The sequence below is a fragment of the Prunus avium genome, chromosome 8 (genome assembly GCF_965620075.1).
Source record: "Prunus avium chromosome 8, drPruAviu1.hap1.1, whole genome shotgun sequence".
NCBI lineage: Eukaryota > Viridiplantae > Streptophyta > Magnoliopsida > Rosales > Rosaceae > Prunus > Prunus avium.
Window position 1 is genome coordinate 38,435,361 of NC_142291.1, and position 15,632 is coordinate 38,450,992.

Sequence of the window (15,632 nt, forward strand, 5' to 3'; positions counted from 1 at the left end):
TGTAAGCATGTTTCCCCGAATATTTTATATTTCCCCCGAGCGCCAACTGGTGATGGAAGGGGAAGCCAGTGAGTTGGTGATGGAAGGGGAAGCCAGTGAGTTGGTGATGGCAGTAGGCTTATAAAAAATAAAAAAAAATGAAGAGAACATGGGTAACTTGCAATTGATATATTATATTGCCAAAATCATAAATTACAAAATTTTGACCTGTAAAAAAAGAAAAGAGATATGGCAGAGAGGTTGCACAAGTATACTTGCTAGTATACACGGAGGGTGTTTGATACAACTTTTAACTAACATTTCATCTTTTTAGTTTCCACTTCTATGTTCATGGTTCATGGTTCATGGCTGTTTACACGGCTATGAAGCTCCAGCATCTCTTGATGGTTTGGGTCGACAGACAGAGCAGCTCGACAGTCTCGCAAAGCACCCATGACATCCCCGGTGTGCTCATGGAATGCAGCCCGCAAGTGCAGAAGGTGGAGGTCAGCTTTGAATGCAATTGCTCTTGATAGTTCTGCAATGGCCTCTTGTTCTTTGTGGCTATCCATCAACACTGTTCCATCCAACAAAACAAAATTCCACTTCAATACCGAACTTAGTAGGAGTTACTGCCAGACAATATCAAGTCTCGCTTTTAATCGGAAACTTCTAAGAAGAGACTCCAGCAAATATTATCAACATCATGTAATTGTTTTAGATATCTTATGCCCACTAACATTAGGTAGTATCACAATTATACAGGTACGAGGGTTGAGGAATAGAAATCAAACCTGCAGCTCTATATCTGTAAGGATACACCCGAAGTGGATCTAAGCGGGTGACCATCTCTAGATCGGTCTTTGTGAGTTCACGATCACAGTATTCAGACCTCTTCTCATAGGCAGATGCATTATTCCGTGCCTTCTCAATCAGTTTGGTCATTTCCTCGTATGCAGCAGCCTTATCGTTTCTGAGAAAGTGAACCCGAGCAAGCCCCTGGTGGGCTCGGGTATGCCTGATCTTCAGAGCATTTATGTAGCAATCAGCTGCCAAGTCTAACTTGCCACAGTCAACATAAACACTTCCAAGGTTGTTCAGTGCCTGGTAAATGAAAAATTGAAGGAAACATAGAAAGGTTAGAATATGCTGAAACTAGAAGTCCATGACCACAGCTTCTTTAACAAGTTTAGAGAGCTCCGAAAAAACTCTGGTTGCACAGTTGATCCAATTTGTCATATTGGAGCTATTACCTCTAGATGGCCCTAAGCCATTAGTATCCTCAATCTTGTAGACTTTCCCAAGGAGGGAACAAGTTTCATGCTCCTTGCCTTTTAGGCCTTTCTTGGAAATGATTGATATAAGCCATCCTAATAATCACTAAAGACTACAGACTTTTGCACCTTAGTCCAGCGGAATGTGAAATACACTTTTGCTGGACAACCGGTAGAAATTAGAATAAGGAAGATTTTCACCATTTGGTTACAATATACATACCTGACCTTTCCGCAGCCTGTCCGAGGGGCACTTCAAGGCATCTTCAAGGAGAGATACAACAGTTGATGAACAAGACGAATCTTGACTAGAGTCTGCCAGTGCATAGGCTTTCAAAAAGAAGGCCTCAAAGGATCTTTTAATTTTGATAGATTCCTCTGCTTTGCGGAGCCCTTCCTCACAATGACCTGTATCGTACAAGATCCACCCCTCGTAAACCAACTTTTCATGCTCGCTGGATGCGTGTTGACGAGCTAATTGTAAACTTCGCATTGCTGCTTCAGGACAGTTCAACCTGATCAAGTTGAAACATGAGATTTCTACTGAAATTTTCATTAACAAGATAGAATGCCACCAAAAGTATCATATGGAAGAGAGCAGGGAACCAAAGGCAGAATTTGGGAACCAGAAAGTTTTATCATTGAAAAATTTTAATCTTAAGAATTGGAAATCATCAACTTGGCATGGGCACCTTATTTGGGTTAAACATGGATACAAGTTACATGATGACAAAAAACTTGAGCCTCTTTAAATAAAAGGAACTATGTCACAATCCACAAAAGTTTGGGGGTCCAGAACATACCTGAGAAGAAGCAATGACTGTCTGAAATACAGAACACCTTTTGCTGCATCAGATTCAAGCATCTGGTAAATAACAGAGAGGGACCCAATATCATCAACTGAAGACCACCGATCATACAATTGCAGCCAACAATCTGCTGTTGTCCAATTTTCTACATGCTCACGCACAAGTGTACGAAGTTGGGATGCTGCCACTCGTCCCTCAAACATTCTATAATCTGGGGAGAGAGTAAGAATTGCTTGAACATCACAAATGGCTGATTGATAATCCTCGAGGGCGAGATAGAAACAAAACCGTAGTTCCAAGCATTCTAATGCAAGTTTAAACCCCAGAACTCGATTAATTTCGGCAAGTGCAGCTTGAACATTCTGTTTTCTCATTAATGTAGCCGCCCGATACATGTAAGGGTAAGTGAGAGTTGGGTCCAGCTCAGACGCTTTCTCAAGGTTTTCCCATCTCTTATCACCTTCACAGTATAATGACCTCTCCTGATACATCCATCCAAGTGGGGTAAGAGAGCAGATTACAGAGCTCATCTTTTCATACGACCAAAGTTTATGGCCCTTAATGTAACTCAGCCTAGCTAAACCTGCAACTGAATATATATGGCCTGCATTTAAAGCTGCCTCAAAAAGACGCTTAGCTTCGTCATACTCTTTTCTCAAGAGCCTCAGACATCCCAACTGATGGAATGCCAGCATTCTTTGCCTATCATTTTCAGAAAAATCTACCAACTGCTCCAGGAAACAAGCTGTTTTATCCGACTGAGGGTCAAGGTTCATACAAACTTCACTTAATAAGCAGTACAGCGAAAACGAAGCTAGCCCAACCATGATCAATCTTTGTTGTTTATCAGCACCCCTGAATATTTCCACCACTCGGCTGTCATTCAAACAACCAGGAAGATCATTTAAGAAAACTTGTAAGCATGACGCAGCAAGGACAGGACAATTCTGTTCAAGAGCATATTCCATGAGTTCTACTGCATCTTCTCTAGAAGACACCAAGGATGCAAGTTTCCTGTCACAAGCATCCTTGAGCTTTTCGCAACAAAATTTGTTTGCAAAAACTAGTATTTCCAATAAAAGATGAGTAGGGACTTCATTCAAGCTACCTGTCATAGTAAATTCATTGATTGTCCTCATACCTGATGCAGTGATATTGTTTTGCGACAAATCTATGTCCTCTCTAAGTGATTCCGAGAAACACCCATTAAGCATGGCATGAAATGGAGCAGAAAGACTCGATATTTTCTGCCTGTCACAATCTATTTTCTCATCTTCAATTCTAAAACTGACATTTCTGATTATTTGGTTCCCATTCATTGAAATATTCTCATGGGTACTACTCACAGTTGCATCAATAGGAAGCTCAGTCAAAATATCTACTGGCCCAAATTCATGTGCACATTTATCGCAGGTCACGAGCAAGTCAGAAATATGCTCTTCCCCTTGCTTCTCGTACTTTAACCATGCTCCAAATATGAGCTTCTCATGAATGGAGCTGGCTTTCTGCCAAGCTTCACGGAGGCTTCTTCGCATCAATTTGACTTCTCCAAGACCCCTAAAGACCTGAAATTGTAACAAATAAAGGTTCGACTGCTCTTCTGGAGGACACAATTCAAGTTCTTCATGAATTTGAGCTAAAACTTCTACATAATCGACGGGCTTAAAGAATGGGAGTACTGGCGGCTCAGGGACCTTGATAAGAGATTCTCTACAGTAATTCCACATCCATCACCGCAAACATAGAAAAGAAGAAATCAATATTGTGAAGTGGGAAAAAAAATATAGTTACTGAAACTAAAACAATTGGAAGAATGACTTACATGGAAGAAGAGGAGGAGTTTGATGGAAGCTTGGGAAACTTCCCCCTTTCAACCTGGAGCCAAGACTGTGGATTGAGAGCATTGAGCTGTGATTCTTTACCAGACTCAGAGGGGAAAAAAGTCCTCATAGGGCATAAGATACTAAGCAAATCCCAGATCTCCAAAATAGCCAGATGGGTTTCTCTCTCCAAAGCTCAAACACAACAAATATTGGGGAAAAAAATTACAGAGAAAAGATTCAAGTGATCCCAAATCACTTGGCTGATAGATATCCCACCAATGAACCCACTAGAAGCTAAATCAGACATAAAATTTCAAATAATAAGAACAAAGACAAACACAATTAATGTCTATATGGACCTATTTCAACAACTTGATACACACCTAATTCACCCCAGAGAAAAAAAAAACAAAAAACTAGGGGTCCTTTTTCATTCACCAAAAAAGATCAAAATTTTCTCTTTCTAGAATCAGAATCATATAGACAATCCACGTTTCTGTTTGAGCTCAGATGCTTTTTAGTTAAGAACAAAATATAATTACCGTCCTCTACTCAATGTTCGAAAGCAGATAAAACCAGAAAAGACCAAACACCCACCGATAGTTTACATAAGATCTCTACCAGAAACGTGTTCGAACAATCTCATCAGTGCCCACCCAATCACCTCATAAAATGCCAAAACCCCCACAAGCAAACAAGTGAGATGGAGAAAAGAGAAAGAGACCCACTTCACTTATGGCTTGAATTTGCAGAACCCTTATCACAGATAACAAGCTGAGAGCTTCAGAGACATGGGGCCAGGACAGCAACCAAGCGAAGGAATCCAAATGAAAAATACCCACTTTAACTTTGCCTTCTTTTTTGTTTGTTAAAAGAGAAAGTCTTTTCCTTTTCTCTCTCTCTTTCTCACTCACTTTTCTTCAATTGGGAGACCAGAGAAGAAATAATAAATACATCCCCTGCTGGTTGGGGGTTCAAAAACTAATCTCAATAAATTAAACAAAAATGACAACAATTACACACCATTTAGAGGAAAGATATGGCCAAGTTGAACTTAATGCAGGCCAAGACGACGTCATTTCAGCGTGCCAAAGCCGACGATTTTGGCAGATTTGACTGGTTTCTATTACATCAATAATTGTCTCTCTAGGAGCTCCCGCGGCGAAAGGAATTAGTCACTACTGTCGACAGTGTACACCCTTGGATCTCATCCAAAAAATAATTGTCTCTCCGGTTTCCATAATATGGGGTCCTCCGAATTTACTGTCAAATATTTTATGCTGCTCAATGGAATTTAAAAAAATTTGGAGGGCATAGTGTTGTGTGCACCACTCAGACCAGAAGCAATGTATATTTTGTTTTGAAAAATTATATTTTTATAAATTGATACGAAAATCGTAAGGGACTTGTAGTTCAAGTGGGCTGTTATCCCTGCATTCGGAATCCTGTGTTTGAATCTTTAGCAGCTTCGAATATCATTTGTATAAAAAATAAAATAAAATAGACACGGAAGTTATTGCAATTCTTCTTACCAATGTAATTACCTCAATAGAATTACGTGAATTTGCAGTCTCTGCAGCAGAGCGCACTAAGAAAAGGAGGTAACGGTAACTAATAATTTAATATAAGCATGAAGACCGGAAGCAATTGTGTGAGTGTTTGATATGGGAGATTATATCTTCCCCTAGACAAAGTGCGAAACGATCAGCAGCTGCAAATGCTGACACTTGTTCTAGCAAATGCCGATGTTTTCGGCTTCAAAATCTCGGAAAATTAACTTATGGAATGACTAAAATGACCCTGAGACATTCGTTCCTTTGTTGTGGGGCACTGAGAAATGAGATTGGGAGTTGGAAAATTGACCTTTGGGAAAAAGAGCTTTAAACTTTACTCTATTTTCCAAGATGCACTACATGGTTTGAATTTTCAAATTCATCACTTGCCTTGCATTATGGAATACCCAATTCACATGACCGAGCGTGATTGAATGAAAATCGTAAAATTGTATTATTTCTGTGACACGCAAGTCATTCTCATCATTCAAGAGAAGAATATTCATTTCCCTTTTTATTTTCTTTCATTCATATGCTACCAAATAATGGTCAACCACTAATAGGGGCAATGGGCTTGTGGATAGAAAAGGGCATTATTGAATTGAATGGGTTGTGATGGGACACGATGGGCAAAATTAGACGAGTCCAAATAGGTCCTTGTGTGGTGGTTTCATTGTGTGCCATTCTAATCATCATGGGAAAAAAGACCGGGTCGACAAAACAAACATTCATATAATTGATGCCTGCTTTGAACAACTTGTGCCCATTCAATTTTTCTCCAAAAGATATCATTATTTTTTACAATCATGATGATGTAAATTTGGGAAAACCCCCATAAATGATTTGGGGTGGACAAAAATCACTATTCATGAAATGATTTGGGTTAAGCACAGAAGCCCATTAAAGTATTGAATTGACAAGCCCAATTAATAAAATACTTGAAGTTGTAACCTCGTAACCTATGTTGTATGGGTACGAGTACGGATACATATCTGACGTGTATCGTATTGAAAATGTATCCGGTACTCGCATACCCCTTTGAGGGCGTATCGGTGCAACATAGCTTGTAAATGCCATAAATCTTAATTTGTTCAATCTCTTACATAGAAAAGATTGCATTTTTTTAATTTTAAAAAAACATACATAATATAATATGTGTGTAGCACAAAACAAATGCCATAAAATTGAAGTTGGAAGCTAAAGCGAAGCAACCTTGTAACTCCTCCGCGGTACCTTCTTAAAGGTAGCCCAAATGAGATCAACGTAGAGCGGAAACTGCACCATCGCAAAAAACGTCACAGGCAAGCAGGTGAGGGCATAAACCGGAAACACAGCGTATTTCAGCTTATCTTTAAGCACGAAGAAATGCCCCGCGCAGAAAGAAACCAGCATGGAAGCTATGGACACGAACAGCGACGTCAGCCCAACCAGGAGCTTCCTGGGCAGGCCTTTGCCGAAGTCCTTCTCTTGATACCGTGACGTCAGAATGGACAGGAACATTACCATGGCCGTGACGGAGAAGCAGAGGGCCACCAGTGATGCAATGGCGAACATGTCGAAAGCTGGCTGGTTTTCGAGGGTCGGTTTGCCGCTGTCCTCTTTGATGCCTCCGGGGACGGTGGTTGCGGTAGCGAAGGCTACGGTGGCGATGAGGGCGGCGACGACGGAGCAGGACTCGGAAGTGTTGGTGAGCCACTGCCCTCCGTCTTTCACGATATTTTTGTGGGATTCGGTGAAGAGATCCCTTGCCGTCTGGCCTTTTCTATTGTGGCGGGCAAAGAAGTGCAGTGGCATGGAGTTTTTCACGTACTGCATAATGCCTCAAACAGAAAATTAAGCAAGTGTTTGTTGAAATGCCTCAATGAGATTGAACAATTGTTTGTTGAAATGCCTCAAAGAGATTAATGGTCTATCCCGACAAAAAATCGCCGGAATAGGTTTATTATGACAAACATTTGCGAGGAGAGGTCTGTCCTGACAAAATGCGCTGGGATAGGTCTCCCGATAAATATTCCGCTGGGATAGGAAAGGTCTATACCGGCAAAATTTCACGTCCTATCCTATCCCGGCGAAATTTTTTGCCAGGATAGGTTCAAATCCTATGCAGCTAATTAAATTGTTGAAATAGCACTAATTAAGCAAGCAATTTGTGATACCTACCTAACAAAATGAATTTTATGAATGACACAGTCATAGCTACTATTTGTTGAAATGCCTCAAATAGATTAAGGAACTGTTTGTTGAAATGCCTCAAAGAGATTACACAAACAAGCAGCTGATATGTTTGTTTTAATATATAAGATGATTTGTTTGTTTAAGGGTCCTTAATTAATTACCTCATACCATTTGATTTCCCATTGCATTTGCAGCGCAGCTCCAGGAATGAGCCAAGGCTTATGCTCCTCTAGCTTTGCTGCGAGATGCAAAGCACTGTTTCCTTGGTCATCCACTTTACCGAACACACTGTCTTTCAAAACATTCCTCTTTAGCAAGAGCTGGTACACATGGGGCTGCCTGTTCTCCACGGCCAACAGCACTACATTCTTTTTCTCTGTGTTCGTGTCGTGGATGGCCACCGGAAAAAGTTCCAGGATCTTCTGCACCATTTCAGTCACACCACTTTTCGCCGCAATCAATATCGGTGTCTCCTTCTTTGCCAATAACTCAGTCTTCTTCTCCGTCGCTTCTCCTAATGACCCTAGCACGTAACAATATTATTATATCGTATATCAATAGTTCAAGTATCAGTCTGACAAAACAAGAAAGCGGTTACCAGTTACCTTCTCCCATATTTTGTTTATCAGTTTTTGTCTCCTTTTTATCATCATCTTTTGGAAGTTCAATGTTTTCGGGTCCCATGATGACGTCACCGACAATTTCATATGGCAGTGTCTCTTCTTTGTCTTTGCGGGGATCCGGATTCATACCGCTGTATTCGTACTCATACATGGAAGTACGTGTTAGCAGTTCATTCATGATCTGAACTGACCATTTGTGCTTTTCTTTCTTTTCCCTTATCTTTCTTATCTGCGTAGACCCTTCACACATTGATAGAAGGAAAACATATACATCTCAAAATTAAATAGGTGAACCCAGATGAATTAAACATGAAAAAAAAGTGACTTACCTAGTCCAAGAACAATCAGCATTGCCTTTGATAAAAGCTTGACATACTCAAAGCAGATGCGGTAATTAGCAGGAAGTGAATCAAATGATTGGTGCCTTGGACCTTCATCAAATGATTGGTGCCTTGGACCTTCATCAAATGGACTGTGTGTTAAAAAAGACACGAGTCACGGACTCACGGCCGGGGTACTATAATATGACTAATACGTATTTTTTATTTCAAGACATTTCACTTGATGCAATTCTATGTGTGTATGCATTTCTATGTGTGTATGCATAAGCATTTATATAACTAGTTTTTACTTCATAGGTGTGCGATATACTGAATAGTTAAGAGGATCCTATAGTTGTTATCGTCATGGCTTCTTCTCAAGTTAATTTATAAAAGATTAATTGTTTATGGATATATGAGACTTACTCTTGGGTTCAACAGGCGTCTCAGGATCTGCTTTCTGACAGCTCGGGCTAACTGCAAAGTAAAGTCTTTGAGTACATAGCATATAATTAATATTTGGCTACGATTAATGGTTGCTTGGTGTTTGGAAAATACACAACATTTTTGTATTTTGATTTTCAATGATCACATACCAAAGCGAATCAAATTCCAGAACAACCAAACGAAGTTCTTGCATGTCTGGTAGTTTTCTGGATATTTTGGATCCTTTTCCTCTTTGAATGTCTTAATTATCCCCTGACTAAAGCTATCCCGTCGCTCCACCGTGAGCAAATCGACGTATATACCTTCCAAATAACCAACCATACAAAAAAATGAGTTCTTTAATATATTAATATATATATGGAAAATGGAACTATCAACAGAAATTTACACAAGTTAATTTTGAATCTCATATATATGCTTACAGTGGTATATGATTCTGTCGGTTGGGCTGAGGTGGCTACCACTTTTGAAGGCAGAAGGCTTAGCGGCCAGAAGATGGAGAGGGGAAACCCCTTGCCCATTCACATAATTAGCAAGATCTTCATAAAGGTTAATTATCTGAAATGCCAGATCTGTTCAACCACAACATACATATGTTACCACATTAATTGTTACTTTATTTATTTTATATATGCTTATGCTACATAAATTACCAAAGTAGTCCCCAGAAATTGCACAATGCAAGATAGTGTCGCCGTCCTTCCTTCTACAATAGTTGTAGCGTTTCTGCTCATCTTCCAGGCTGTTGATGTAGATGTTGTGGAGGCATAAGAAGGCATCTTTTTTACCATGGAGAGCAGCCAAGAAGAGAGGAGTCTCGTTGTCGTCATTAAAAGCATCAACCAGCAACAGATGGCGGTTGGCAATGCATTCACACATCCTCACATTCCCCATTGATGCTGCTAAGTGGAGAGGGGTGTTCCCTCGCTCGTTTTGCATATCGAGATTTTTATTGGAAATTAGTCCTACCAGTTCTTCAACATGATTTTCTTGCCTGTCGGACACTGCTATGTGCAATGCTGTGTCACCCGTCCTGGTGATTTTTGCCTTGTGAGCCTTCTCGTTCAGCCTATAGGTTCTAACAACTTTTTTCCATTCGCTTTTCATGGCAATTTGGAACAAGTATTTCTTGATCTTCTCAGTATCCATATGCGTGATCTCGTCATCTGTGACAGAAGAAGCCATATTCTGATCTATATTGAGTGACAATTGAAACTGACGTTTTGTTTTCGTATATATGTGCTAGTAATGAACCATGTTCTGCATGATTTTATAATTGCCAAAAGAAGATACTTTATCCATGACCATAACTCTGTAATCTTCTACAAGAATACTAGTATACTACTTTTGGTAACATTGTATATGAAGATTGCACAACTTTTCTTTATCGATGCTTAAATGAGAGACGTCAATCCCTTCTTCCAAAGTCTAAAGACAATATTCATTGATCTGTAAATGCAGCAAGGTACATGGCCTCCGTTTCAATATCTCTTGTTGCCCATCTAAAATGGAGAATCTGGTTTGCTACAGGCTCTGCAGTTCGATTTCCAATATGATGATGTCCTTACATTTAAGAAAAAATGGTACAAATTAAAAAGTGCATTACCATGGTTATATGGGACTTCAATTTTGCAGCACTCATGAAAAGTATTTCGGTACATCTCTAAAAAGGGTCTATAAGATCACTTGGATCTTAAGTAAGTTTGGTATATATGCTCCTATATCCATCCACACTCACGGCGTTTCTTTATCAAATAAGAATCCTGAACTCACGTATATATGCATTGCTCCATGATGCAGAAAAAGTGAGAAAGTAGAGGCTGGCAATTTCTCCTTTATTTTGGCCTACTTATATATGTCTCCACCCTTTACACGTCTTAATTTCCATGGAAAATTCTCTCTTCACCCTTTACACTTCTTACTCTTTACTACCAATATCACAAGTTTCACAACAGGACAGCTAATATTCCATTTTCACTTCTTGTTCTTCCGAAGCTGAGGTCATGATGACATCATCAGTGCTTGGGGATTTTCCCGTAGTGTTTTTCCTTCGGTTGGCTGTGAGTCTGTCTGTGCGCCAGTCCCGAAGTACCGAACAAACAAACAGGAACAAAACAAAGCATGGCCTTTCTGACCCAAAAAAAAAAAAAAAAAAAAAAAAAAAGCATGGCCAGCCCAAACCAGGACTTTTTATATTTAAATTTCATTGTTCAAACTGCAAACCATAGCCTCATATCATAATCATGTGCCAAGGGCTAGTAATAAAATAATATCTATTAATTTGACATTTAGCTAAAGATGCTTTTATTTTAAAATATGTCGATTTGTCACGTATGTCATCCACCAAATGAAAATTTGACCTGCTGCTTTTTATTACATATCCATTACAAACAAACAAAGTAATTGAAAAAAAAAAAATTACACAAAATTATATATGTTTAGCACAAATCCCATCAAATTAAGAGCGAGAGACTAAAATAAATAATAAAGTAGAAATATATGTGTAATGAGTTAGCCTCTTCGGAAGTAAAGTAGATCCAACCGAACCTTGTAACTGCGCTGTGGTACCTTTGTAAAAGTTGCCCTTACGAGATCAACATAGAGTGGAAACTGCACCAAAGCAAAAAACGTAACAGGCAAGCATGTAATTGCATAAACTGGAAACGCAGCGTATTTGAACTTGTCTCTAATCACGAAGAAATGCCCGGCGCAAAAGGAAACCAACATGGAAGCTATGGACACGAACAGCGACGTCAGCCCTACCAGAAGCCTCCTGGGCAGGTCTTTGGCGAAGTCCTTGTCTTGATGCCGGGACGTCAGAATGGATAGGAACATGACAAGGGCCGTGACGGAGAAACAGAGGGCGACCAGCGATGAAATGGCGAAGATGCCAAAAGCTGGCTGGTTTTCGAGGGTTGGTTTGCCGCTATCATCCTTGACGCCACCTGGGACGGTGGTTGAGGTGGCAAAGGCGACGGTGGCGATGAGGGCTGCTACGACGGAGCAGGACTCGGAGGTGCTGGTGAGCCACTTTGCTCCGGCTTCGATGACTCCACTGTGGGTTTCGGTGAAGATGTCCTTTGCCGTCTGTCCCTTCAAATTGGTATGGGCATAGACGTGCCGTGGCACGGAATGTTTTACAAACTGCATGAGGAATGCCAAATTGAAAATGGTTTAATTATTTGGTTCTCATTTCAATTATGTTCAACGATTGAAAAAAAAAAAGCATTTGAATGATCACATTAGCTAAGCCTCATAATTTCGTGAACCACAACACCGTTTTGTGATAAAACAACAAAGCTTATAAATTAAAAAAATACGACATCATCCGGTTTACTTCTTGGCTGCTCCGTTGATTTACTCAATAACTTATCCCAAGGTGGGAGCAAAATAGCTAAGTTGGAGTAGTAGGTCAGATGGAGGCAAATGTTTGTTGAAATGCCTCAGATTAATCAAGCAAGCAAGCAGCTGGGAGCTAACCACCTGCGCTAAAATAAAAATAATATATATATATATATATATATATATATATATATATATATATATATATATATACATATATGAGATCATTAAGGGTCCTTACCTTATACCATTTCATTTCCCATTGCATTTGCAGCGCAGCTCCGGCAATTAGCCAATAAGGTTTATGCTTCGCTAGGTTTGCTGCGAGATGCAACGCACTATTTCCCTGGACATCCACTTTACTGAACAGTCTCTCTTTCCAAAATTTCTTGAGCAAGAGCTGGTACACATGGGGCTGCCTGTTCTCCACAGCCAATAGCACTACATTCTTTTTGTCTGCGTTCATGTCATCGATGGCCACCGGAAAACGTTTAAGGATCCTCTCCACCATTTCAGTCACACCATTACTCGCAGCAATCAATATCGGTGATTCAATCTTTGCCGATAATGACCCTAGCGACAATTAATATTAATATTATTATTATTATATCTTATGAATCAGAAGACAAATATTTTAGCATGATCAATGGTTAAGGCTCACAGTTGAACAAGACAATATTTGAATAAAATTATATATATATATATATATATATAGAGAGAGAGAGAGAGAGAGAGAGAGAGAGAGAGAGAGAGAAAGAGAGAGAGAGAGAGCAGTTACTAGTTACCTCGTATTTGTTTTTTCTTTTTCTTTTTTCTTTTGCTCGAACCTTGTACGATATTTTGGTTATCAAGATTTGTCTCCTTATTATGGCCATCTTCTGAAGCTTCATCGCCTTTCAAGATGACTTTGTCATCATCACCGAAAATTTGATAAGGCATTGTCTCCCCATCGTCTATGTGTGACTTTGGATGCATACCGCTGTTGTTTCGGTACTTATACATGGTAGTACGTTCTAGCAGTTCATTCATAATCTGAACTGACCATTTGTGCTTTTCTTTCTTTTCCCTTATCTTTCTTATCTTCTTCCACACTTCAAACATTGATAAAAGGAAAATGAATTTATCTCAAAATTAAATAGGTGTACCAAATGAAACATGAACAAAGGTCGTTTAGGTTAAAAAAAATATATATGGTAAGAAGAAAGAAAAAAAAGAAAAAAAGTGCCTTACGAGGATTTTCTTTGTTGGTAGGAGGAACAGGGGTCTCTTGATTTCCTTCGTTGGTACGAGGAGCAACAGGGGTCTCTGCATTTCCTTCGTTGGTAGGAGGAACAAAAGGGGTCTCTGGATCAGGTCTCTGAGAGCTCCGGTTAAAGATAACTGCAAAGTAGTAGCTTAGCTTATATATAAAGTACGTAGTACAGACTACAGAGCATATATATGATTTAAATTGAGCTATAATATCTTAATAATATATATATATATATATGGTTACTTAATGGTGTTTGGAAAATGCTCAAACATTTTGTAATCTGAGTAAAATTGATTTTCAACTCACATACCAACACCAATCAATTTCCGGAACAACCTAATGAAGTTGATGTCCTTTTCCTGTTTGTTTGTCTTATTAATTCCCCCTTGATTAGAGCTATCCGGTGGCTCCACCTTAAGCTTATCGACATGTAGAGCTTTCAAAAAACCATACACAAGAATGACTTCTGTGAGTCTAGAATATGGAAATATCGACACAAGTACATTTTAATTTTGAATCTCATCTCATCTCATACATAGTCTACGTATGCATCCTTGCCAGTAACTCTGGACTAATACTTACCATGATATATGATGCTGTCGGTTCTGCTAAGATGGCTACCAGTTCTGAAGGCAGAAGGCTTAGCGGCCAGAAGATGGAGAGGGGAAACCCCTTTCTCATTGACAGTATCAGCAAGCTTTTCATAAAGGTGAATGATCTGAAATGCCAGATCTGTCAACCACAACATATATATGTTAATTGTTACTTATTATTTTACGCTACATAATAAACAAATAAACACATATCTGTGCAATGCGAGTGACTAAATTATTAATTACCAAAGTAGTCCCCTGAAATTGCGCAATGCAAGATAGTGTCGCCGTCCTTCCTTCTATAATAGTCGTTGAGTTTCTGCTTACCATCCGGGGAGGCGATGCATATGTTGTGGAGGCATAAGAAGGCAGCTTTTTTGCCATGGAGAGCCGCCAAGAAGAGAGGAGTCTCCTTGTCAGCGTTAAAAGCACCAACCAACAACGGATCGCGTGTGGCAATGCATTCACACATCCTCTCATTCCCCATTGATGCTGCAATGTGGAGAGGGGTGTTCCTTCGCTTGTTTTCCGTTTTTAGCTTTTCATTGGGCATTAGTTTTACCAGTTCCTTAACATAATCTTCTTGCCGCTCGGACACTGCTATGTGCAATGCTGTGTCCCCTGCGCTGGTGATCCTTGCCTCGTGAGCCTCTGGGTTCAGCTTGTAGGTTATAACAACTTCTTTCCATTTGTTTTCCATGGTGATATGGAACAGATGCTCCCTGATCGTCTCAGTGTCCATACGCTTGATCTCGTCTTCCGTGGCCATATTATTCTATTCCTAGCTCCTGCTACTATGAGTGAGTGAATATTAAAACTGACCTTGGTTTTCATATGGGCTAGTAATGAACTTTGTTCTGAATGATTTATAATTGCCAAAAGAAGATAATACGTACTTCATCACCATAACTCTGCAATTGCTTTTGGAAAACATATATCATATTCTGAAGATTGTACCTTAGGACCTTTTCTTTATCAATGTGTAAACCATGGACGTCAATCCTTTCTTCAAAAGCGATATCGATGTCTTTAAATTTAATAGTAAATTTAACTTAACTCCTTTATAGTCATTTTTCCTCATCAACTACAACCCATCTCTTTATTTTTTATAAAAACTCAAAGAACTAGGGTGATTGCTATGCTATTAATAGGGAGTTTTAATTACAATTTTAATCCCTAAAATTCCAAGAGAGAATGAGTTTTTAAGAAAAGATAACTTTACAAATAAAAGTTAAATTCCGTACTTTAAATTCGTTCCCCAAACAAGAAACTTTACAAATTATAGAACATCAATTTCCGTCATTTATGAATTCTTTTGTACTTTTAAATTTCCTCATCCAAACGCATTGGAAGATCACTTGTATCTCAAGTAAGTTTTGTGTGCTCCTATAATCCATCCGCACATGTGGTGTTTCTTCATCAAATAAAAATCCTGATCTCAA

At 39.3% G+C, this 15,632-nt stretch overlaps 3 protein-coding genes across 7 annotated transcripts; all 3 read right to left on the reverse strand.

Moving 5' to 3' along the window:
• Positions 1 to 153: 153 nt before the first annotated feature.
• On the reverse strand, positions 154 to 4,878 carry EOL1 (ETO1-like 1). The gene is made up of 5 exons (XM_021966203.2): positions 3,885 to 4,878; positions 2,057 to 3,772; positions 1,477 to 1,768; positions 774 to 1,083; positions 154 to 556 (listed from the first exon to the last, which is right to left on the reverse strand). The coding sequence occupies exons 1-5, from the start codon at positions 4,010 to 4,012 to the stop codon at positions 336 to 338; spliced, it is 2,667 nt and encodes an 888-aa protein (XP_021821895.2). The 5' UTR covers positions 4,013 to 4,878; the 3' UTR covers positions 154 to 335.
• Positions 4,879 to 6,295: 1,417 nt separating this feature from the next.
• On the reverse strand, positions 6,296 to 10,538 carry LOC110763414 (uncharacterized). 4 transcript variants are annotated; one of them, XM_088244947.1, is made up of 8 exons: positions 9,657 to 10,538; positions 9,426 to 9,575; positions 9,153 to 9,305; positions 8,997 to 9,033; positions 8,566 to 8,678; positions 8,219 to 8,476; positions 7,775 to 8,136; positions 6,296 to 7,247 (listed from the first exon to the last, which is right to left on the reverse strand). In XM_088244947.1, exons 1-8 carry the CDS (start codon positions 10,186 to 10,188, stop codon positions 6,636 to 6,638), a joined length of 2,217 nt encoding a protein of 738 aa, XP_088101073.1. In that variant the 5' UTR covers positions 10,189 to 10,538; the 3' UTR covers positions 6,296 to 6,635. The 4 variants fall into 4 exon arrangements, with proteins under 4 accessions (XP_088101073.1, XP_021821893.2, XP_088101072.1 ...); XM_021966201.2 differs by having other exon boundaries at positions 6,297 to 7,247; positions 8,566 to 8,694; positions 8,983 to 9,033; positions 9,657 to 10,242; XM_088244946.1 differs by having other exon boundaries at positions 6,298 to 7,247; positions 8,566 to 8,667; positions 8,983 to 9,033; positions 9,657 to 10,536.
• Positions 10,539 to 11,283: 745 nt separating this feature from the next.
• On the reverse strand, positions 11,284 to 15,152 carry LOC110763456 (uncharacterized). 2 transcript variants are annotated; one of them, XM_088245204.1, is made up of 7 exons: positions 14,437 to 15,151; positions 14,180 to 14,329; positions 13,908 to 14,033; positions 13,576 to 13,725; positions 13,131 to 13,436; positions 12,587 to 12,918; positions 11,284 to 12,147 (listed from the first exon to the last, which is right to left on the reverse strand). In XM_088245204.1, exons 1-7 carry the CDS (start codon positions 14,957 to 14,959, stop codon positions 11,515 to 11,517), a joined length of 2,220 nt encoding a protein of 739 aa, XP_088101330.1. In that variant the 5' UTR covers positions 14,960 to 15,151; the 3' UTR covers positions 11,284 to 11,514. The 2 variants fall into 2 exon arrangements, with proteins under 2 accessions (XP_088101330.1, XP_088101331.1); XM_088245205.1 differs by lacking the exon at positions 13,908 to 14,033 and having other exon boundaries at positions 14,437 to 15,152.
• Positions 15,153 to 15,632: the final 480 nt, after the last annotated feature.